The sequence below is a fragment of the Lepidochelys olivacea genome (genome assembly GCF_965140295.1).
Source record: "Lepidochelys olivacea isolate rLepOli2 genome assembly, chromosome: 1".
NCBI classification, from domain to species: domain Eukaryota; kingdom Metazoa; phylum Chordata; order Testudines; family Cheloniidae; genus Lepidochelys; species Lepidochelys olivacea.
Window position 1 is genome coordinate 28,659,810 of NC_140411.1, and position 25,631 is coordinate 28,685,440.

The following is a 25,631-nucleotide window of genomic DNA, read 5'->3' on the forward strand; positions in this document are numbered from 1 at the left end:
CTTCTTGTTCAGCCAATCGCTAAGACAAACAAGTTTGTTTACATTTATGGGAGACAATGTTATCCGCTTCTTATTTACAATGTCACCTGAAAGTGAGAACAGGCGTTCCCATGGCACTTTTGTAGCCAACATTGCAAGGTATTTACATGCCAGATATGCTAAACATTCATAGGCCCCGTCATGCTTTGGCCACCATTCCAGAGGACATGCTTCCATGCTGATGATGTTTGTAACAAAAATAAAGTTTTAATTAAATTTGTGACTGAATTCCCTGGGGGAGAATTGTATGTATCCTGCTCTGTGTTTTACCTGCATTCTGCCATATATGTCATGTTATAACAGTCTCAGATGATGATCCAGCATGTTGTTCGTTTTAAGAACTCTTTCACGGCAGATTTGACAAAATGTAAAGAAGGTACCAATGTGAGATTTCTAAAGATAGGTCTAGCACTCGACCCAAGATTTAAGAATCTGAAGTGCCTTCCAAAGTCTGAGAGGGATGAGCTGTGGAGCATACTTTCAGAAGTCTTAAAAGATCAACACTCAATGCAGAAACTACAGAACCCAAACCACCAAAAAAGAAAATCAGCTTTCTGCTGGTGGCATCTGACTCAGATAATGAAAATGAACATGTGTCAGTCTGCACTGCTTTGGATTGTTATTGAGCAGAACCCATCATCAACATGGATGCATGTCCTCTGGAATGGTGTTTGAAGCATGAAGGAACATATGAATCTTTAGCGCATCTGGCACATAAATATCTTGCAATGCCGGCTACAATAGTGCCATGCAAACGCCTGTTCTCACTTTCAGGTGACATTGTAAACAAGAAGCGGGCAGCATTGTCTCCTGCACATATAAGCAAACTTGTTTGTCTGAGCAATTGGCTGAAGAAGAAGTAGGACTGAGTGGACTTGTAGGCTCTGAAGTTTGACATTGTTTTATTTTTGAATGCAGTTATTTTTTGTGCATAATTCTACATTTGTAAGTTCAACTTTCATGATAAAGAGATTGCACTACAGTACTTGTATTAAGTGAATTGAAAAATACTATTTATTTTTACAGTTCAAATATTTATAAAAAATATAAAGTGAGCAATGTACACTTTGTATTCTGTGTTGAAATTGAAATCAATATATTTGAAAATGTGGAAAACATCCAAAATATGTAAATAAATGGTATTCTATTATTGTTTAACAGCGTGATTAATTGTGCAATTAATCACAATTAATTTTTTTAATTGCTTGACAGCCCTACTCTGAACCCAAGTGTCAGGACTTCTCCAACTCATTGCTGCAGAGCTAGGACTGTGCCAAGCCTAAATTTCACACTCACTCCAAAAAGAAAAGGAGTACTTGTGGCACTTTAGCTACTAACCAATTTATTTGAGCATGAGCTTTCGTGAGCTACAGCTCACTTCATCGGATGCATACTGTGGAAACTGCAGAAGACATTATATATACACAGAGACCATGAAACAATACCTCCTCCCACCCCACTCTCCTGCTATTACAGTCATACTCACTGTGAGCTATTCCACAGAGCTACTCCACAATTCAGGGTGTGTGGGGTATTTGCAATTGAAAAGTTACAAAATTTAAAAAAAGTTGAAACACTCCACATGTAGTGAATGGCTGTATAAGTATACACATAAGAGTCTAAATTATTTTATTTCATTGTTTTCTTTTGACAGTTTAAAAGAACAATCTGGAGGGGGAAATGGAGCAGAAATTGCAAGTGTTGCAGGAACAATTTGTGGTTGGGTAAGCACTGACTTCTGTTTTGGGGGTTGGAGCCCTTAATGGAATTGAATTTTTGTTTTTTGTTTTTTTAAAGATGTAGAAGATAAGGTAGTAAAGTTTTAAGATAATTCTTCTCCCATACTCTTCATTGGTTTTTCTATGTATATTATGGAGAAGTAGTAGTCACTATTAGGTAGGGCAGTACAGCTCACTCCATGGTAATTTTAATAATCTGATGCCTGTCTGTCATTTATTTAAAATTTTAAAATTATTTTAATTTATATGGACAAAAGAAAGATGTGTAAGCTATTTTTGGAATCCCTAAGTATTTTCTTTAAATTGTTTAAAAAAAAAAAACAGTTAAAGTTGCTAAGCAACAGTAGTATAGATACCTATCACATCATTTACAAAACCCAAGCTCTTAAAAGCAAGGAAATTAAAAGTTAAAGATATAATTAATCTTAGGTTGCCTACATAATAAACATAAGTACGTTAGTTTTATCAAGTATTAAGAAATGCATTTTTATCACAACAGAACAGTCTTAACTCTGACACAAAATAAATACCATCATTTCAGCTGTAATCTCAATATACAACCTTTCTAAAGAAGACAAATAAACACGGGCCAGATTGTGAACCTCTTAATTAGTTACTGACACAAATAGTATCATTTAAATCAATGCAACTTGTTGCAAAGCACTGTACTAATAAACATAAGGGTGGCAGAATCTAGCCCTACATACGTACACATTAATGAGACATTTATCAGCTTCAAATACAAGTCCGCATACATATAGCCAGACAATGGCCCATCCTGCTCACTGCTAGAAGGGAGCAGGGGGTCGTAAAGCATCCTTTTACTCTTTTCCACCAGTGCCACATACCTCTGCTCAGGGCCGGATTAAGACCTTTCGAGGCCCTAAGCACTAAAAAGATTATGGTGCCCCCCCCATATGTAATTCAAAATAAAAACAATGCTATAACGTAAAATAAAATTTTATTTTTTGAAATGACATAAAACTTACATGTATGCTGAAATTAAAATAGCTTCTTTCTAGATTTTCTGATTGCAAAATTCTGGATAAGTTCATCGAAGCTGACTTGACGAAGCATGTCCACTTCCATACGCAATAGGGAAAGTGAATCAAGTCTGTCCTGACACATTGTTATTCTCTGAGGGTTTTTTATTCTTTGAGAAAAAGAGCGTTCTGCAGAGCAGTTAGTAATCATCAATGTTAGAAAAATATGTAGTGCGATCTCTACATTTGGAAATACACATTGTATTCCCTCTTTCAATATTGTGCCATGAAGATCAATGGGACTGAATTTCATTTTTCCTGTTCCATTAAACTTTGCTTGCATATAACAGTGGAACTGCCATACTTCTCCACAGAGATTCGTGTTCAAGTCAACAGGGTATGAGTCAACTAGCTTCTGGGAACCTTGTGAATATTGTTCATCCGATAAGTCCATATCGTTTAGAAAAGAAAATCTACTTGATACTTCTTTGTACACGTCACCTCTCCTCTTCATATGAGCTTCAAGTATATCAGTTATAGCGTAGTAAGTAGATACGTGAAATTTGTCTCTAGGATTCGATGCTGTTTCTGTTGCCCAGCTATCATTTGCTTGTTTTTTCCTGATTCGCTTGTGGGACTGGGCTTCTTTGTAGTTAGTATCAGGCAAGATATCTTTTGATATATCTTCAAATCTTTCGAAATCATTCCTCAAAGTGTATAAGTGGTCTGCTAATGATTGACAGAGGTCTGCACATGTTTTCAAATCCAATTCTTTTTCTTGGAGAGCTTGACTTGTGTGGTAAAAGTGCTGTAAAATTTCATTCCCCATGGTCAACATGAATACAAATTCTAGTTCTTGCATCTTGTTTGCAATGTTTTCTGCCTCTTGTACAGTTTTTCCCTTTTGTGATTGGTCTTCAGCTATACTTTCTAATGCATCCACAATCTTTGAGTAGGACTCCAGAATTGCACTTGTTGCCACTGCATGTGCCTCCCAGCGAGAATTAGAAAGAGATTTCAACACATGATCATTGCCCAAATATGTTTTAAGAACTGCCCATCGGTGTGCTGAGGCAGAGAAAAATGTATAAAGTAACTGGACTGTTGAGAAAAAACTTACTGCCGCTGGACAACTAATCAATAGGACTGCGGCCAACAAGATGGAGAGAGTGTGCAGCACATGGTATGAATATGGCATATTTGTTCTGTTCTAAAAGCTTCTTCTGCATTCCTTGATGACGCCCTGACATGTTGGCAGCATTGTCATAAGGTTGACCTCTGCACTTTGAGAAATCTATTTTGCAAACTTGGCACAGATAATGCAGTACTTGATTTGCCATTTCTTCACCAGTGTGGCTTTTCAAATTGAGGAATGTTATAAATCGTTCAACTGGTTTTCCCTCTGTGGGAGACACGTATCTTAGTACAATACTCAATTGATCAATATGTGAAAGATCATGTGTAGAGTCGACAGATAAACTGAAGTACCCAGCAGTACTTATTTCATCCACAATAGCTGAACAAACTTTGTAACTCATCAGACCAATAAATTGATCACATATTGTCTTGGATAAGTATGATGGGTTACCTTTGCCAGCATTCCCATATTTTGAGATATGGCCTTTTAAAAATGGATCAAACTGAGCCACAAGCTCCAACAATCCCAAGAAATTTCCATTCTGCAATTATCCAAATGTGTCATTTGATCCCCGGAAAGGCAGACCACGTTCAGCTAATGTTTGAATAACATCTATAACACACTGCAAGACATGTTGCCCTTTAATTTGTTCTTCCAATTTTTGTGTCAATCCAAAGCCCGGTCTTTGATTTAAATATGTCAACACTGAATCTCTGTGAGTAGTGCTATTTTCATGTTGTTCAATTAAAACAGTATTCCGCTAGTCACTAAATCCATTTGCAGCAAACCGGGATGTTGAAGGTTTATATGCAACAAAACAGTTCACGGACCCTGTTGATGGTGAATACAGTAGCCATTCTCGAGTGCATTTCTCACCATTTGCTTTCATGCCGAAAAATATTTTTTGTGAACATATCTTGTTTGTTTGTCATTGGTAAAAGTCCGACGTGATTTCTCAAATGGCCCAGTGTGGTGTTGACAGTCATTTGGTCCATGATCTATCCAGTAAGCTACATCATCAGTACTGAAATCAACCCACATACCGGGATCCTTTCTCCTGTTATTTACAGCATGAGCAGATTCAGTCTCTGACACATCCACACCTTCTAGAACAATGTCTGTTTTACCACCAGCAGTAGGATGATCAGTTACAGTCTCAGACACATCCACATGTTCTGGAATGGTGTTTGTTTCACCAATAGAAGAAGGGTCAGTCTCTGAAACACCTATAGGTTTTGGAACGATGTCTGTGCTGCTGAGAGAAGATGTTGCTTTTGATGGATTCACTTTGAAAAATGATGTCAGCTTTGGAAGATTTTGGAAAATTTCACTAGTTTTTTGCTTCTTTTCTTCCGCCAGTTTACGTTTCTGTGCTCCACTCGGTTACGTTTCATCTTTCCCCTTATCTCAGTTATCTGAACTTAAAAAAAAAATTACACAGTGTACACTATTTTTATGTGTATATATATATAATATATATATATATGAGAAAAAAATGAATCAAGTATGTATAACTCAGAAGAATATATCAATAATAAAACATAAATTTATTGCAGTACATGACAGGATCTGATTTCCTTGCATTATTTCAATCTACGTTAGTAGGATGCCCCCCTGGTATTGATGGGGATAAGTAATAAAAAGAGAACAGAAAAATGGGGGAAGAGTGTGTAGTGGAGTGTAAGGAAGTCTAACAAAGTTATGATTTTTCCCATGATGACTACTTCAATGCTTTTTTTGAAATATCAAATATCACATTTTTTCCAAAAAAAATCTCTTTTTTTGGTGCCCTCTGCTTTGCTGGTGCCCTAAACATGTGCTTACTCTGCCTATTGGGTAATCCAGCCCTGCCTCTGCTGTCCTTTGCAGAACCACTCTGTCCCTGTCCTCACCCAGGTTGATGGAACCTTGATTCCACACGTGGTATAGTTATGTTGACACATCAGGGAAAATATACTACAAGTATAGAGAGACCTGGGATAGTTTATTCGCTTCCCAGAGCAGCAGGAGAACCAAGAGAGAGATTGTGGCTTCCTGGGGTTTTCCAGGAGCAGCACAACAAAGCACCACCCTTTATTACGGGTTAGACAACAAACTGATGATCTGGCCCATAATTTATAAATAAAAAATGTTATATGTTTTCCTATAAAGCAACATATACAGCATTGTTAATGTAAAGTAATTACAACTATTTTATAAAAATATTCTGTCTATAAATATAATTGAAAATACTTTAAACATAAAAGTATTCCTTAAAATTATACAAAAATCAGTATAACATTAAAAAAGTCATGGGTCAGAATAAAGATTGTGTTGTATTGAAAAAGATGTTTGTTTACACTTGATAAGAATAACATATGTATGTTTTGTATAGAATATGTTTAAAATGTATTATGTTACATGTACAGTTTAATATGTCTTGAATTATTTTTCTTTGCTTATACATGCTTGGATTTTGTAAATGATCTGATAGGTAAGTATGGTGATGTCACACAACAATCTTAACTGTTATTTTAAAATAAAATGTATTGGTTTTTAGACTATATTTTAAAATTAATTGGAAGGATACTTTGAAGTTCATATTTGGTCTCCTCACTCACAAATGTGAAGAATATTTTACTTTATTTTATCAACCGGTGGTTGAGATTTCAGACATTTTTGCAGTTATTCACTTCACATCAAAAGCAGTTTTGATCTAAAAGTTTGCAAATTTTTTAGCCATATTGTAAACTAGTTCCTTTGGCAACAAAAAAAATCCATCAGCCAAAATATTGCTGTCTTAAAAAGCAGATACTGCTCTTTCTTAAAGATTTTAATATGCATAGTTACTGTGACTAGCACAGTGTACACTCAGCCATCAGTATCCTAGGAAAAAATATTCCCTGAACATTAGCAAGACAAATGGTATAAGGGTTAGCAAAATAATGAAGATTATTTCACAGCTGCAAACACTCAGAATACACAGATTACCTATGCACATATGTGTATGAATGATGGAAGGAGTGTAACTGGTAAATAACTGAGCTCTGACTAATGCAATTAGGTTTTGGAGAATTAGATTTTTTTTATAATTTTGACAGATAATACTGGGTGTTTTAAACATTTTGATTTGTATCTATTTACGTTTTCACAATTGTACAAAATTATGAGTTTTAAGCCTTTTTTAATCAATTTAGATTTTCAAATTGTGGGAAATTGTAGAGGAACACAACAGTAATTGTTTTATGACAGTGGACTTTGAGATTCAAAAAGTTAAACCTAAACTGTTAAGTTAATCCATTAAAACATGAATTGTCAACATCAAATGTCAAAATATACAGTGTAAATATCCTTAAATCAAAACTCTAATAAATTCTCAAGCAACATTTTTCTTACTTTGTCTATCTGGAAATTTAGATTATCATAGATGGAAATATTTTTTCATCAGTTTGTGTATGTATGGTTAAATCAATGTTTACTGATATTTTCACATAAAAACTAATCCATCCAAGCCTAAATTTTATGGAATTTAATAGCAGCAGATCGGATGGGCTATTGTATTAATAACCAGATTACATTATTCCTTTTTTAAAATCTATAATAAGGAAAAATACATTAACACCATAATTCTAGTATCTGGTTTAAAGATCTAAAGACAAATGAACTTATGCTTTAAGATGAAACTGTCCTTAACCTATATTGTTGTGCATGGGCTTTGGTTCACATTTACGTACATAATATCATAGTTAATGATCCAGATATCTGTGAAACCTAAGTATAATGAGGAGAGAGCACAAAAAGGAAAGAATGGTTTTCTGGACATAGCATTTTTTGAAACATAAGGCTTTAATTACCGTTTCTAAATTAAAATTTTAACTATTATAAAGAATAAGGACAACCAGGTTCTTGTTATGTCTATTTGGAAACATTAGGAAAATTATACAAATTTTCTAGAAACCTAGATGAGAAGAAGAATGAATGGAACTGATGATTGAAGAAAGGGGCATGACTAGTGGGTAGAATCAACTATCGCAGAATTAGAAGAGAGAGGAGTGGTCATTGGTAATAGGTTATTAATTATTATCATTGTATGTATTATCATAGTGCCTAGAATCCCCAGTCATGGAGCAGGTACCCATTGTGCTAGGTGCTGTATCAACACAGAACAAAAAGATAATCCCTGCCCCCAAAGAGTTTATAGTCTAAGCATAAGACAAGAGACCACAGATGGATACAGACAGATGGGGAATACAAAGACACAGTGAGACATTATGGTCAGCATAGTAGGCTGTGGTCTCAGCGCATAAGCAGCATAACTATTGACAATGTTTTTGTAGATCTCAAGGCAAAGGAGAGTTTGAAGGAAGATAATGAATTGGTTTAGCAGATGTTTACTGGGAGCTTGTCCCAAGGATGAGGGTGCTTGTTTGAAAATTTAACAAGTGGATGATAGAGGCTGACATCTTGGACTAATTTGAGGTCGGAGTTAACGTTTCGATACTAAATGAGAGATGATAGGTAAGGTAGGGATAGGTCATGAAAGACCTGAAAGTGAAGACAAGAAGCTTATGTTTTATACAATAGAGAAGAATGAAGTAGTGAAGGGATTCAAAAGAGAGGGTGACATAGTTAAAGTTTGCTAATCTAATTCTGACCCAATTCTGACCCAAAAGTTGTTACAATATGAAAGATATTTTGTGGTTTATGTAGAAAGCTGAATTGGTATTCATAGTGGAAAGTTGTCCACAGTACAAACCACTATCCAAAGCTGTCATATTTGTTGGAAGATTTAGTACAGAAGCCTGATGAAAAATTACACACGGAGGGTGTGGAAAGATGGGATTTAAGCAGAATAAAGTAAACAACCTACACAGAAACACTATTTGCTTTTTCTGGTGCAGCCCCTCCCTTCCATTCGGTCATCATGTAAATTACATCAATTTACTGATGTGGAATTTACTGCATAATTTAAATGTGTTTTGCCCTGGTTACCTCACAGCCTCTCTCTCTATGTGATACCACAATATATGGGTTCAGCTGAGTTGCTGAATCTAAACAGCTCATAGCTTTATCCTACAGAGATTGTTGGCACAGGAAGTTTTCAGTAAGGGGGGGGTCTCAATTATAGATTCATAGATTCAAGGCAGAAGGGACAATAGTGATTATCTTCTCTTTCCTCCTGTATAACACAGGCCATAGAACAGGGGTGGGCAAACTACGGCCCGGGGGCCACATCCAGTCCTCCAGACGTTTTAATCTGGCCCTTGAGCTCCCACCAGGAAGCAGAGTCCAGGGCTTGCCCTGCTCTGGCGCTCCAGCCGGGGAGCGGGGTCGGGGTCTTGCCTCACTCCGCACGGCTCCCAGAAGCAGCGGCACGTCCCCCCTCTGGCTTCTACGCATAGGGGCAGCCAGAGGGCTCAGCACGCTACCCCCGCAGCTCCCATTGGCTGGGAACTGCTGCCAATTCGAGCTGCAGGGGCAGTGCCTGTGGACAGGGCAGCACTGTTTCTTGGAAATGCTTGAGGTAAGCCTGCTACCCTGCCCCCTCCCATGCCCCAATCCCCTGCCTCAGCCCTGATCCCCCTCCCGCCCTCCGAACCCCTAGGTCCCAGCCTGGAGAACCCTCCTGGACCCGCAACCCCTCATCCCCATCCCAGAGCCTGCACCCCCAGCCGGAGCCCTCCCACCCTCCGCCCCCCAATTTCATGAGCATTCATGGATCACCATACAATTTCCATACCCAGATGTGGCCCTCGGGCCAAAAAGTTTGCCCACCTCTGCCATAGAACTTCCCCAAAATAATCCCAGAGCATATCTTTTTGAAAAATATCCAATCTTGATTTAAAAATTTGTCAGTGATGGAGAATCCACCATGACTCTTGGTAAATTGTTCCAAGGGTTAATCATGCTCACTGTAAAAAATGTACACCTTATTTTCAGTCTGAATTTGTTTAGCTTCAACTCCCAGCCATGGGATCCTGTATACCTTTCTCTACTAGATTGAAGAGCCCATTAGTAAATATTTGTCCCCATGTGTCACGGTTCCTCCCCCACTCTGAACTCTAGGGTACAGATGTGGGGACCTGCATGAAAAACCTCCTAAGCTTATCTTTACCAGCTTAGGTCAAAACTTCCCCAAGGTACAAAATATTACACCTTGGACTGGCCGCTACCACCACCAAACTAATACTGGTTACTGGGGAAGAGCTGTTTGGACGCGTCCTTCCCCCCAAAATACTTCCCAAAACCTTGCACCCCACTTCCTGGACAAGGTTTGGTAAAAAGCCTCACCAATTTGCCTAGGTGACTACAGACGCAGACCCTTGGATCTTAAGAATAATGAACAATCCTCCCAACACTTGCACCCCCCCTTTCCTGGGAAATGTTGGATAAAAAGCCTCACCAATTTGCATAGGTGACCACAGACCCAAACCCTTGGATCTGAGAACAATGAAAAAGCATTCAGTGTTTTACAAGAAGACTTTTAATAAAAAATAGAAGTAATTAGACATAAAGAAATCCCCCCTGTAAAATCAGGATGGTAGATATCTTACAGGGTAATTAGATTCAAAAACATAGAGAACCCCTCTAGGCAAAACCTTAAGTTACAAAAAAGATACACAGACAGAAATAGTTATTCTATTCAGCACAATTCTTTTCTCAGCCATTTAAAGAAATCATAATCTAACACATACCTAGCTAGATTAGTTACTAAAAGTTCTAAGACTCCATTCCTGTTCTGTCCCTGGCCAAGACGACTACAGACAGACACAGACCCTTTGTTTCTCTCCCTCCTCCCAGCTTTTGAAAGTATCTTGTCTCCTCATTGGTCATTTTGGTCAGGTGCCAGCGAGGTTACCTTTAGCTTCTTAACCCTTTACAGGTGAGAGGAGCTTTCCCCTGGCCAGGAGGGATTTCAAAGGGGTTTACCCTTCCCTTTATATTTATGACACGCCCCCCAAATCTCAGCTAGGGTGAAACACTGGCTGGGATTTCTTCCTGGAGCTCTAGGAAAACAGAGTTAATAAGACACATGCATCTCTAAATATACTACCAAGTACATAAAGACTAACAATATTTTCCACATCTCAAGGACGATTTTAACCAGTTGATTCTGGGAAACTTTCACGGGAGAGTGCATCAGCCACTTTGTTAGAAGCTCCTGAGATGTGTTGGATGTCGAAATCAAAATCTTGGAGAGCTAAACTCCACCGAAGAAGTTTTTTGTTAGTTTCTTTGACGGTGTGAAGCCACTTTAGTGCAGCATGGTCGGTTTGCAGGTGGAAACGCCGTCCCCAAACATATGGGCGTAGCTTTTCCAGAGCGTAGACAATGGCATAACATTCTTTTTCAGTGACTGACCAGTTGCTTTCCCTCTCAGACAGTTTTTTGCTGAGAAACACTACAGGGTGGAATTCTTGATCAGGTCCTTTCTGCATTAAAACTGCTCCCACACCACGCTCGGATGCATCTGTGGTTACTAGGAACGGTTTGTCAAAGTCTGGGGCCCTTAGTACAGGGTCAGACATGAGTGTCGCTTTAAGCTTGTTAAAGGCCTTCTGACACTTTCCAGTCCACTGAACAGCATTTGGCTGTTTCTTTTTGGTTAGGTCTGTCAGTGGGGCAGCGATTTGGCTGTAGTGCGGTACAAATCGTCTGTAATAACCGGCCAAGCCTAAGAAGGATTGAACCTGTTTCTTTGACTTTGGGACAGGCCACTTTTGGATAGCATCCACTTTGGCCTGTAGGGGGCTGATAGTTCCTTGACCCACCTGGTGTCCAAGGTAAGTCACTCTGTTTAGGACTATTTGACACTTCTTAGCCTTAACAGTTAGTCCTGCCTCCCTTATGCGCTCAAGGACTTTTTGTAGATGTTCCAGGTGGTCTGCCCAGGAATCCGAAAATATGGCCACATCGTCAAGGTAGGCGACTGCATATTCTCCTAATCCCGCTAGGAGACCATCTACAAGTCTTTGGAAAGTGGCGGGTGCATTTCGCAGCCCGAAAGGGAGTACATTAAATTCATACACCCGAGATGTGTGATGAAGGCTGACCTTTCCTTGACTGATTCATCTAGCGGTACCTGCCAGTACCCCTTGGTTAAGTCCAAGGTAGAGATGAACTGGGCCCGTCCCAGTTCCTCTAATAGTTCATCAGTGCGTGGCATTGGATAGTTGTCTGGGCGAGTTACAGCATTTAGCTTACGGTAGTCCACGCAAAAACGTATTTCCCCATCTGGTTTGGGAACTAGAACCACTGGAGATGCCCATGCACTTTCAGAGGGGCGGATTACACCCATCTGTAACATATCCTGGATCTCCCGTTCTATAGCAGTTTTAGCTTGAGGAGACACCCGGTAAGGGTGGACCCTAATTGGGTGAGCATTACCTGTGTCAATGGAGTGGTATGCCCGTTCAGTCAGTCCTGGGGTGGCTGAGAACGTTGGCGCGTAGCTAGTGCACAGCTCCTGGATCTGCTGTCGCTGCATACGCCCAAGGGTCATGGAGAGGTTCACCTCTTCCACACCACCAGCACATTTCCCTTCGTAATAGACACCTTCAGGCCACTCAGCGTCGTCTCCTCCCTGGGCTGTAAACTGACAAACCTTTAATTCTCTGGAATAAAAGGGCTTTAGAGAATTAATATGATACACCTTAGGCTTTCGGTTGGAGGTGGGGAATGCTATGAGATAATTAACAGCTCCCAGGCGCTCCTGGACCACGAATGGCCCTTCCCACGATGCTTCCATTTTATGGGCCTGGAGCGCCTTTAAGACCATGACCTGGTCTCCTACTTTGAAGGAACGCTCTCTGGCATGTTTATCATACCAGGCTTTTTGCTCTTTTTGAGCATCCTGTAAGTTTTCTCTAGCAAGGGCTAAAGAGGTTCGGAGGGTGTTTTGTAGGTTGGTTACAAAGTCCAGAATGTTAGTTCCTGGAGAAGGTGTAAATCCCTCCCATTGCTGCTTCACCAACTGCAATGGCCCCTTAACCTCACGGCCATATACAAGTTCAAATGGGGAAAACCCTAAACTGGGATGTGGTACAGCTCTGTAGGCAAAGAGCAACTGCTGCAATACTAGGTCCCAATCATTGGAGTGCTCATTTACGAATTTACGTATCATGGCCCCCAAAGTTCCATTAAACTTCTCCACCATGCCATTTGTTTGATGATGGTAAGGAGTGGCAACCAAGTGATTTACCCCATGAGCTTCCCAAAGGTTTTTCATAGTTCCTGCCAGGAAATTAGTCCCTGCATCTGTGAGGATGTCGGAGGGCCAACCTACCCTGGCAAAAATGTCTGCTAGTGCCTGGCACACACTTTTAGCCCTGGTGTTGCTTAGAGCTACTGCTTCCGGCCATCGGGTGGCAAAATCCATGAAAGTCAGTATGTACTGCTTTCCTCTGGGTGTCTTTTTCGGAAAAGGACCCAGAATATCCACAGCTACTCGCTGAAATGGAACTTCAATGATGGGGAGTGGTTGTAGAGGGGCTTTGACCTGGTCTTGGGGTTTTCCCACTCTTTGGCACACCTCACAAGACTGGACATAGGTAGAAACATCCTTGCCCGTTCCCTCCCAGTGGAATGACCCCCCCAAACGGTCTTTGGTCCTGTTCACCCCAGCATGGCCACTAGGGTGATCATGGGCTAAGCTCAAGAGCTTGGCCCGGTATTTAGTTGGAACTACCAACTGTCTCTGAGGATGCCAGTCTTCCTGGTGTCCACCAGAAAGAGTTTCCTTGTATAAAAGTCCTCTTTCTACAACAAACCTGGATCGATTAGAAGAGCTGAGAGGCGGTGGGTTGCTCCGTGCCGCCGTCCAAGCTCTCTGGAGGCTTTCATCTGCTTCCTGTTTGGTCTGGAACTGTTCCCTTGATGCTGGAGACATCAGTTCCTCATGGGATTGTGGACCTAGGCTTGGTCCCTCTGGAAGCGATATAGGGGATGGAGCTGTTTCTGTTGACTGTGAACCGCTCTCCGCTGGTGCACTATGTTGGGATTCAGGCTCCGGCTGAGCCTCTTGTGTAGGGTTATCGGCTGCTGCCAGTTCAGGTTCAGTGGGGCCCTCTGGCGTTGAGGTTGCAAGTACTGGACTCAGTGCTGGCACGGGGTCTGGTGTTGGTTGTTTGGCTGGTTCCGGTTCTGAGACTGGTTCCGTCTGGGTCTCTGGGACTGGATCCATTACTGCTGTTGCAGACATTGGCCTGGGGTCCGGGTCCATCACCTCTGACTGGGTCCTGATAAAAGTTTCCGGAACAGAGCTAGGCCTCACGGCTTGTTTAGCCTGGCTGCGGGTGACCATTCCCACCCTCTTGGCCTGCTTCACATGATTGGCCAAGTCTTCCCCCAACAGCATGGGGATGGGATAATCATCATAGACTGCAAAAGTCCACATTCCTGACCAGCCCTTGTACTGGACAGGCAACTTGGCTGTAGGCAAATTGAAAGAGTTGGACTTGAAGGGTTGAATCGTCACTTGGATCTCTGGGTTGATTAAATTGGGGTCCACTAAGGAAGCATGGATAGCTGACACTTGTGCTCCGGTGTCCCTCCACGCGGTGACCTTCTTCCCACCCACACTCACAGTTTCCCTCCGCTCCAAGGGTATCTGGGAGGTATCTGGGCCTGTGGACCTCTGGTGTGATTCCGGTGCAATGAACTGTAATCTGTTGGGGTTCTTGGGGCAGTTGGCCTTTACATGCCCCAGCTCGTTACATTTAAAACATCGTCCGGCTGACGGGTCACCGGGGCGAGGTGGGTTGCTGGAGAACGGGGTGGTGGGACGATAAGGGGTCTGGAGGGTTCTTTGGGAGGTAGGTGGGGCTTTGGGCGGCCCCCGGTAATAGGGTGTGGTCTGGGGTGGTCCCTTCTGGTCTCCGCTCCAACTGCGACCAGTTTTCTTCTTCTCTGCCACCTCCACCCATCTGGCTCCAATCTCTCCTGCCTCGATTACAGTTTTGGGTTTCCCATCTAGGATGTATCTTTCTATTTCCTCAGGAACACCCTCTAAGAATTGTTCCATTTGCATTAGGAAGGGCAAATTTACTGGAGATTCAACACTTGCTCCTGATATCCAGGCATCCCAATGTTTCACAATGTGGTAGGCATGTCGGGTAAATGACATGTCTGGTTTCCACCTTAGGGCTCGGAACCTCCGACGAGACTGCTCGGGTGTTATCCCCATTCTGACTCTCGCCTTGGATTTAAGCAGTTCATACTTGTTCATATGTTCTTTAGGCATTTCAGCTGCCACCTCAGCTAAGGGTCCACTGAGCTGCGGCCTCAGCTCTACCATGTATTGGTCAGTAGAGATGTTGTACCCAAGGCAGGCCCTTTCGAAGTTTTCTAAGAAGGCCTCAGTATCATCACCTGCCTTGTAGGTGGGGAACTTTCTGGGATGGGAAGTGGTACCTGGAGAAGGATTGCTAGGGTTTGTTGGTATATTCTGCTGGGCCTTTATCCTCTCCATCTCCTCCACATGCTTCCTTGCCTCCATTTCCCTCTTGTGGGCAGCCTCCTGTACCTCCTTCTCCAGCCGCATGAGTTCTATCTGTCTTTCATGTTCCCTTTGTTTTTCCTCAGCCTGAAATTTGGTTAATTCCAGCTGTAGTCGAGCCGAGGATTTGGCCATTCTAACCTCTCTGTTTTTAACTAACTTTACACCTGAGGTTTAGAAATAAACAAACAAAACTTGGCTGTAAAATTTTGCTGTGCTGGAATAGAATACCTATTCTCTGATAGTGATTGTCAGCCTACAGAAAAAGACAATTCCCTTGTCTCTGCTCTGGGCCCAAATTAAAGCAAAAAACCTCCAACTACTTGGAAACCTGCTTACCCAGCCCAAAGAAAAAAAAATTTCTTTTCAAACCTGTGCTCCTTGTAAAACAAAAAAAAATCAAAATCCTAAAAAAAAAACCCTGCCACTTTTGTCTCCAGGCAAATGGGTAGAGCACACACCCCCTATTTACTTTTAGGAAGAAAAGAAAAAAAAAAACCTCTGGGTTGGAAGACTGTGAATTTCCCTGCAGGAGTTAAGTACCCTGCCTCCAGGCAAAGAAAACCTGCAATTCACAAGATAATCCCCTTTTGTCTCTGCTTGGCCACAAAGCAGAGAGAAACCAAGCTGCTTTCAGTTTCAAACCTGCTTTCTGGACTTCCTTTCCACAGGAAAAAAAAAAATTCTTTTTAAAATCTGTATTTCTAGTTCAAAAAATCTCAACTGGATCTCAAAATGATTTCAGGTTAATCCCACCACTGTGCCACCATGTCACGGTTCCTCCCCCACTCTGAACTCTAGGGTACAGATGTGGGGACCTGCATGAAAAACCTCCTAAGCTTATCTTTACCAGCTTAGGTCAAAACTTCCCCAAGGTACAAAATATTACACCTTGGACTGGCCGCTACCACCACCAAACTAATACTGGTTACTGGGGAAGAGCTGTTTGGACGCGTCCTTCCCCCCAAAATACTTCCCAAAACCTTGCACCCCACTTCCTGGACAAGGTTTGGTAAAAAGCCTCACCAATTTGCCTAGGTGACTACAGACGCAGACCCTTGGATCTTAAGAATAATGAACAATCCTCCCAACACTTGCACCCCCCCTTTCCTGGGAAATGTTGGATAAAAAGCCTCACCAATTTGCATAGGTGACCACAGACCCAAACCCTTGGATCTGAGAACAATGAAAAAGCATTCAGTGTTTTACAAGAAGACTTTTAATAAAAAATAGAAGTAATTAGACATAAAGAAATCCCCCCTGTAAAATCAGGATGGTAGATATCTTACAGGGTAATTAGATTCAAAAACATAGAGAACCCCTCTAGGCAAAACCTTAAGTTACAAAAAAGATACACAGACAGAAATAGTTATTCTATTCAGCACAATTCTTTTCTCAGCCATTTAAAGAAATCATAATCTAACACATACCTAGCTAGATTAGTTACTAAAAGTTCTAAGACTCCATTCCTGTTCTGTCCCTGGCCAAGACGACTACAGACAGACACAGACCCTTTGTTTCTCTCCCTCCTCCCAGCTTTTGAAAGTATCTTGTCTCCTCATTGGTCATTTTGGTCAGGTGCCAGCGAGGTTACCTTTAGCTTCTTAACCCTTTACAGGTGAGAGGAGCTTTCCCCTGGCCAGGAGGGATTTCAAAGGGGTTTACCCTTCCCTTTATATTTATGACACCATGTAATTACTTATAGACTGTAATCAAGTCACCCCTTAACCTTCTCTTTTTAAACTACATAGATTAAATCTATCCCTATAAGGCAGGTTTTCTAATCCTTTAATACTTCTTTTGGCTATTCTCTGAACCCTCTCCAGTTTTTCAACATCTTTCTTTAATTGTGGTCACACTACTCCCAGCAGCAGTTGCAGCAGTTGGGGGTGGAGAGGGAAATAGTTTTACTTTGTGTAATGACCCATCCACTCCCAGTCTCTATTCAAGCCTAAGTTAATTGTATCCAATTTGCAAATTAATTCCAATTCAGCAGTCTCACGAAAGCTTATGCTCAAATAAATTTGTTAGTCTCTAAGGTGCCACAAGTACTCCTTTTCTTTTGTGAATACAGACTATAAAAAAAAACCACGGCTGCTACTCTGAAACCTGTCATATTACATAGATGCTTAAATATGGGGTTTGCAGTAGAAGCCACAAAAGACAGGATGAAAACCCTAGAAGGCACAACACCCCAAGAAGTATATGAGATGCGACAAACAGTAAAGGAGAACAGGTGGCCAGGATATCATACCCATATTGAAATGCATTTACTTTTGGAAAAAGCATGCGCGACTAAAGGAGCAGTGCCCTGAGCTAGGGCAGCATTGCATATGGCAATTTGAGCCATTTTGTCAGTGTATGCAAGAGCAGAGGAAGGTTTCAAAGATTCAGTCAGATTTGTACAAAAGGGAGGTAGACAGCAGTGATGACATCATGACTCTCTCCTTGAGTCCAAGAGCATATCAGGTTCAGGCTGTTTGGGACACTAAGGAAACAAAGGACAACACCAACCTCTGTGCATGCAACTCTGTTAATAGTGAATGCCCTCTGCAATTTCAGCTGGATAGTGGGGCTTCCTGCAGTGTGATTCCTCAGTGTGAACTGGATTCAGACACACTCATTACAAAGCGAAGGCACAGTCTGCTAACGTACAGTGGGAGCATAATGTAGTCTATAGGAATATGGACCTCATAGTAACAAACCTGAAAAATAACAGATGGTATCAACTGTAGTTTACTTTGTGGCCCCTAGTTCTTATATTATGGGAACAAGTAAATAACTTTTCCTTATTCACTTTTCTCCACACCAGTCATGATTTTATAAACCTCTATCGTATCCCCCCTTAGTCTCCTCTTTTCCAAGCTGAAAAGTCCTAGCCTCTTTAATCTCTCTTTATATGGGACCTGTTCCAAACCCCTCATTTTAGTTGCCCTTTTCTGAACCTTTTCTAATGCCAGTATATCTTTTTTGAGATGAGGGGACCACATCTGTATGCAGTATTCAAGATGTGGGCGTACCATGGATTTATATAAGGACAATAAGATATTCTCCGTCTTATTCTCTATCCCTTTTAAATGATTCCTAACATCCTGTTTGCTTTTTTGACTGCTACTGCACACTGCGTGGACGTCTTCAGAGAAATATCCACGGTGACTCCAAGATGTTTCTCCTGATTAGTTGTAGCTAAATTAGTCCCCATCATATTGTATGTATAGTTGGTGTTATTTTTTCCAATGAGCATTACTTTACATTTGTCCACATTACATTTCATTTGCCATTTTGTTGCCCAATCACTTAGTTTTGTGAGATCTTTTTGAAGTTCTTCACAGTCTGCTTTGGTCTTAACTATCTTGAGCAGTTTAGTATCATCTGCAAACTTTGCCACCTCACTGTTTACCCCTTCTCTTTATTGAAAATGTTTAAATAAATTTTAAAAATGAGATGATATCCTGACTTATTTGTAACTGAGAAGGCAACAAATACTGAGTTTCTGATTACACTTCCTCTTACTGCCTTTAATATCCAGTTCAGGGATGTAAATATAGGGCTAGTTAGTCTCTGTTCAGATCTCTCGACATAGCCTTCCTGCTTATGAAGAGTCATGACCTGGAAGTAACATTGTAAAAATGTCATTCATCAGTGTCAAAGGAGTCCTGTTGAAAAGGATGAATTTCAAACTTAACTTCAAAGGTTCGGAAAGCTTACTACTTTGTGTTTGAAGATATTGTACAAATCTGCTTTTAGGAACAGCACAAGTACAATGGAAAAAGGTTTCTTCATCTCCTGAAGAGGACATTTTCTCATGAGTAGGCTTTTTTCTCTTTTTAGTGAAAGTAAAACTGCTGATTTAATAGGAGATGCTTTGTTGCTTGAGCTCTTTTACCATTCAGGCTGGGAAAGTCACATAACTAGCAATCTTATTAACTAGACTTAGTTTTAACAACCTTTTAGCCCTCACATTAGTCAGCCAACTGGTCACAAAGACCTCTAAAATACTTTTGTTGTTTTGGTCACATTCTGGAAGTTATTTCTGTACTAGGACTGCAGGATCTGAATGATTGCTTCAGTTTGATAGTGGGAAAACAATGGATATGTCTACACCAGAGCAGCAGGTATAATTTCCAGCTGTGATCAGGCTAGCACCCACCCTACAAATAGCAGTGTCACTGCAGCGGTGCAAGTGGCAGGATGGTCTAGCTGCTTGAGTATGTATCTGTGTTTCAGATGGGATCGTACTCAGGTGGCTAGCCCATCTTGCTGCTCACATCACCAGGGCTACATTTCTATTTTCAGCACACTACCTCAATCAGAGCTAGAGCAGGTATGTATATCCACGCTGGAAACTACACCACCAGCTCCTGCGTAGACATACCCAGTGTCTGTCACTTTCTACTGCACTATGTGAAGAGCACAGTCTGTACACTACTCAGAGATGCTAATCACATCAATGAAAAATTAACCTGCTTGAAGCAAGGTGTTTTTTAAACTTATCTAAGTGTCTGATATTGTAATAAAAAATAATGATGTTAATATATCAAGCTTTTCTAATTAAAATGTTTGTATATTAAAATAGTTAATCTGTTTCTGAAAATATCAGTTCACTTATATGTGATAGAGTTAACTGTTTTCTCTTGAATAATTAGAATAACCACCTTTTCTTTTGGGTAGGGATATCTGTGCTTACTATGTGCAATCTTTCTAAATACTCAGCTAATGTAAGTCTTGCCCTGTAGGATTTTCAGGATAGGTTTTGTTTAAATGCCCAAATTAATAGAAGGGTTCAGTCAAAATATTCCCTACAGCTGGCTTATCAAGCTTGACCATGCTGATTTTTCAGTTGCTCTCTTTTGGTAAGGCTGGACTCACAACAATATTACTGTAGTTTTACACTGGAGTAAATCCACAGAAATGAAGTTACACCAGTGTAAAACTGGAGTAATGCAGCAGTGAATCACGTTCATAGTTAAAGAAGAAGACATAGCTTTTCAATGTGAGAGGGTGAACGGAGAAGAAATATCATATGACAGATGCTGGTCTTCCTGTTTATCCTTCACTTTGGAAGGCACCCACATACCACAGTAATGGGTATGGTCTAAACAATATAGAATAGAGGCAGAGGGATGGAAGCGCTATCTCACAGCCCTTCTTAGGGCTCCAGCAAATAAAGATTGGGAACCATTACATTAGCTATGGGTTGTATGACCAAATCCAGGTCTGGCAGGATGTAGTTTGGCACTCTCCACACTTGGGATTCTGAGAGATGGAACTTGGTGGAAATGAAAGTTTACTATTCAGCAAAGCATGTTATTTATATGACCTACTATCAGATCTGCAGGGGAAAATATCAGTTTGACAAAAAATAATGAACTCAAGCTGCTACTTCAACTATATATTGTTCATATGGCAGCACTATTGTGTGGCTACTATTGTTGCATTGATTCTTCCACAGTAGTCCACTGCCTGATCAAATAACATGGATGGTAGACTATAATCAGGAAGTATGATAAGGTATTTATACTTGATAGGAGGTCCAGAATACATGCTGGAACCGCCATGTGTAGGGGCTTTGAAAAAAACACTGTAGCCTCCAACCCTAACTTCAAGCTAAGGTAAGAATCATGAACTGGGATTCTGTCTACGTTGAAGACATCCTTTAGCTTTAAGGCTCCTCCCCTCCTGCCCCCACCCCCTAAAGACCTGATATTTTGATGAGAGTAAATAAATTACAGTAATCTGAATAAAATATTTTTCCTCTCTAAATCTATATTTTAAAAATTTGTGTTTATATTATTAGAGCTTCTCCATGTGAAGCTGAGCTTCAGGAATTAATCCACCAAATTGATATCATGGTAAACAACAAGAAACTGGAATGGGAAAGGAAGGTGCGAGCTTTAGAGGCAAGAATGGATGTCCGGGATCAAGAATTAGCAAATGCCCAAAGCAAGTTGGATCTGAAAGGTCAAGAAGTACGTACATGAATACCATCTCCTATAAAGAAAGCATTTAATTCTGGGAGTTAGTTAATAGCATACTTTATAAATATGCCTGTTAAGTGTATCACATCAGAATACAGAACAAATTCTTTAAAGATCAGTAATGATCTCTGATATTTTGTATTAAAATGTGTTTCTGCTCTGAAAAATTACTGTAAAAATGTCATTGAGTAGTCCAATGTTTAGTGTGTCTCAGTTATGTCCAGTTTAAATATGTCCACTGTTTACAAGTAAAAAGTTGATTTGTTGGTTTTTCTAAATGCCAGCCCAGCTAATTCAATCTGGGATTTTAAAGTCAAAATGGGTTCTTTCCTTCTTGTGTATCTTCATTAATGATAAAGGTTTTCCAGGCCAAATTAAGCCTTCATTTACACCTGGGCAACTCCATCATAATTATTATTTATATTGCAGTACCACCTAGGATTACTGATCAAAGATCAGACATCCTTTCTGCTAGACACTGTACAGATGCACAGTCATATCTGCAGAGTGTACATTCATAGACAATAGTGCAATCCTAGTGTCTCCCAACAATTTGCATATGTGTAATTCAAGTTTAGTAAAGAAATTTGGACAAAAATCCATCTTGCGAACTCTTGGGTATGTTGGCTCTGCAGAGTTAATAAGCGTAAAAATTAGCAAAAAAGATATTTTTGTCACTAATGAAAGCAGGTGTGATTTTCTGTACACACATGAAAGACTATCTGTTTAGTAAGGTTCTATTTTACCTTCTTCACTATCCACAACTGCAACCCCTTCTGTCATTCAGACTTACCTACATTTTGTTGCCACAATGCTTGTGAGTTTGTTTCATTTTAGTGGGATGTTTGTTTGTTTTTAAGTAATGCATAAACATGTGCACATGTGAAGATAAAAATGTAAAGAGGTTCATTGTTGTCTTAAATGAGTGATGGGCACTGCTTATTTATGAGGCCAGTCCAGCAAAAGTTTCACGCAGATGTGAGGTTCTGCTAGTTCTCAACTCAGCTACTCAGGTCAGCTGGTGGTCTAAGGAATTGCTCCTAAGACAAGATCTTTCATTAAGCAATTATATAATGTTATAATCAAATTATAATGCAAATATGCAATGGACTTTTTCGGTACAAAATGTCAAACTTAAGCAATTTAGTTTTGTGGTATCTAATTTTACTTTTTAATAACTTGTTAAAATAAGTACAATAAAAATATTTACCTTTGGTGCACCAGTCCTATTTACAATTTTGTCTATGTTAAATATTAGCCTCTTAGGAATTATTTGGAAAAAGTAAAACTGAATGTTTATTCTAAATGTAGGTAGGGATACTTCGACAGAAGTTAGACAGCTTGCAGAAGACTAAATATGAGATGGCTCAGGATTTCGAAGCTCAACTTCAAGCACTGAAGTCTCAAGTAAGGAAAAAGTCAGATTCAGTATTTTACAGTGGTTCAATATTTTCTGGTTAGTTTAGTAGATTTTGAATAGTTTTCTAAACTTACTTTATCACTTTATATTTCCATTTCTAATCATATCAGGTAATATTTCTTTAGAATTATTTAAAGACTTACTTTGTGTTGAGAATTTGGTTTGATAAATATGAAGTATTTTTGTACTCATTCAATTTGTGTTATCTACATTTAAAAATTTTATCCTTAACTATTTTCTAAAAAATGTTTCTAATGTATAATTTAATAGATGTGTCTTCAGGGATTTGTGAATGGTAATTTGTCACACTTTTTAACTTTGGGTGACCATATCCACTTTCATGGGTTCAATTATCATTTCTATAAGGAGAACTCTGAATCTACTTCTCCATACTGGACTTATTGTGACAATGTGATCAAAGGACATGGAGAGAGCCTCTGTCAGATGTAAGACCTGTGAACTATGGACTAGGTATCTTGAAGGGCTATAATCACCTAATCAGGGTTATGATCATTAGAAGCTGATGCACACAGGGAATCTTGATTTGAGATATGTCTGTATGTTGAAATGTTTTAGATTACTCTAGGTTGTCTTGTTTTTAAGTTAAGTTTATTTGTGTTATGAAGGCTACTGAAAAGCTCTGGAAACAGCTTTCAGATTCATAGCTCCAGCTATGAACAAATTGGTAGTATTCCATGAGAGGAGGTATAAAAACCAGAGGGAAGAGGCATCAGGTTGGATTCATTTTTGCTTTTTGATTATTTTGTTTGCTCCATATCTGTCCTTTTTCTCTGTTATTCTCTATTTTCCACTCTTAGCTATGAGTCTAATGGGTGTCAGGTTTACTGAACTTCAGTCCATAGTGTTTCTCAGATTTAACAGCGTAGAGTAGACAGTCCTAGATTTGGTCTTTTCTTTCTTATCTGATGGTGTCTTCAATGTTTTCTGCTACTGGGAAAGGGAAAGAAACAAAGGCTTGGGCTATACTTAAAACCTATACCAGCATAGCTATGTCAGTCAGCGGTGTGAAAAGAGCCATAGCTTTGCTGATAAAACCTCCAGTGTAGATACAACTATGCCAACAGAAGAGTGCTTTTGTTGGCATAGATAATGTTATTTGGGGAGGTGGTGTTCTTACACCAGCAGAAAAACTCCTCCTGTCAGAGCGCATACTGCATCTACACGAGGGGCCTGTGCCTGCATAAGCTCTGTAATGTAGACATAGTTTGTTCAACAACCAGACCTCTTCACCAAATCAGCCTTCCAGTCAAACCTGAGATGGACCTCGAACTTGGCATGGCCAAGTAAAGAACTATAATTTTGACCTGATGGTGACAATATTCCTCACGTACATATCACGAGACCATAAAAAGGAGCATCTGTTCTTTTTTAAACTTTCATTTCCCTTCCTCAGTCTTCTCTTTTATCTGTGTTTGCCTATATTTGGTTGGAGAAATTGACTTGACAAACAAACAGCTTTGTAAATAAGCTGAGAATGTTTTGGTTGTCATCTAACTACCACTTTCAGTAATTTAAGAAAACAGTTATGAAACAAAAGCTGTTTTTGTAACTTACAGTGTTTCCCTGCATTGTAAATATAGATACAAGATTTACATCTTGGTGTGGTTACTGAGAAGTTAAGCATTAGACCATGAAAAAAAAAGAACTCTAGTTTTCCTTTGAATGATTCTGAACATATATATTCCACAGTATATAAGCCTAAGTCCAGTGCACTAGAGTCGGAGACTTTTGCCACCATTACCACCAAGTGACTTATACTGCCCTGCTTTTCTCATGCTCAAAGCCAATGGCATAAAAGGGGCATGGCCACCACATCTTTCTCAGGTCCTTCTTACCATCTGTAGCAAGAATTGGAGCTCCCCATTGCTCTTCAGCTTCAGTTAACCAGCCACTAGTCAGAGATTTCTCTAATTGTACAAGGTTCTGGTTATAGTTAGCCTTAATATAATTTAGTTTATTAGATAGAGTCCTTTCATTTAGGAATTTAGAAGGAACAAATCCCCAAGATTCAAACAATGTGCCACATGCTGGGCCGTGATTTTTGTTACAGATAGGCACAAAAGCTGCCTAATTTGCCTGGGTGAGAGGCATGTGAGGGACAAATGTCCTATCTGTACCCCCTTTCCAATGAGGATGAATAAACAGGGATTTCCACCTCAAAGTCCATCTTATAAAAGAAATAATGCTTTCCTCTGCAGTGCGTGACCCTGATCACAAGAGAACTAACAGCTCGGCCACAAGGAGCACCTTTCCAGCTGCCCCAGAGTCTAAGCCCAAGTCTGCTGAAAAATGCTGCTCTTCTTTTTCTCCGGTGGCCTCCGTAAAACTTTTTAAACTTTCTTCTTTATCTGAGAGGTGGTTGAAGTTTCACTCTTCACCCCACATGAGTCCTCCAGTGCCACATCAAGGTCAGGTCACAAATACTGACACTTACCAGCACTGTCAACTCTGTTTCCACTGGTGCCATTGAGCTTGCAGTCTTCACTGTTATCAAAAACATATTTGTTTCCAGCACTGTTGGGTCCAGTACCCCCAGTACCTGCAGCAGAACACTTGCCTCTTACCTTTCTTTACAGTCTCCACCAGGTCGGTGCCACCAGCATCATTTACAGTCACATATTCCTCATTTCCACTGGCTTCTTCATCACAACCCTCAACGAAGGCACTGTCAGCACCACTGAGACTGACCTATTCTTTTGTCTTCCGGCCATTTTGCCTGCTTCCACCAGCTCCGTCATATACATCCTCTATGTCAGTACCTTTAGGACAGCACCAGGTTTTGCTGGTATTGAGACTTCCACGAATGCCAAGTGGAACGCTCATCCATTCACTAAGGA

At 40.3% G+C, this 25,631-nt stretch overlaps 1 protein-coding gene across 1 annotated transcript in view; it reads left to right on the forward strand.

Annotated features, from left to right (window-relative positions):
* The window catches only part of DEUP1 (deuterosome assembly protein 1), an 85,421-nt gene that overhangs the window by 2,344 nt on the left and 57,446 nt on the right, over positions 1 to 25,631 (forward strand). The window contains exons 2-4 of the mRNA XM_084622048.1: positions 1,694 to 1,763; positions 21,173 to 21,344; positions 22,665 to 22,760. Of these exons, the coding sequence (XP_084478174.1) occupies positions 1,720 to 1,763; positions 21,173 to 21,344; positions 22,665 to 22,760 (312 nt within the window). The 5' untranslated portion in view covers positions 1,694 to 1,719. The remainder of the gene's footprint in view (positions 1 to 1,693; positions 1,764 to 21,172; positions 21,345 to 22,664; positions 22,761 to 25,631) is intronic.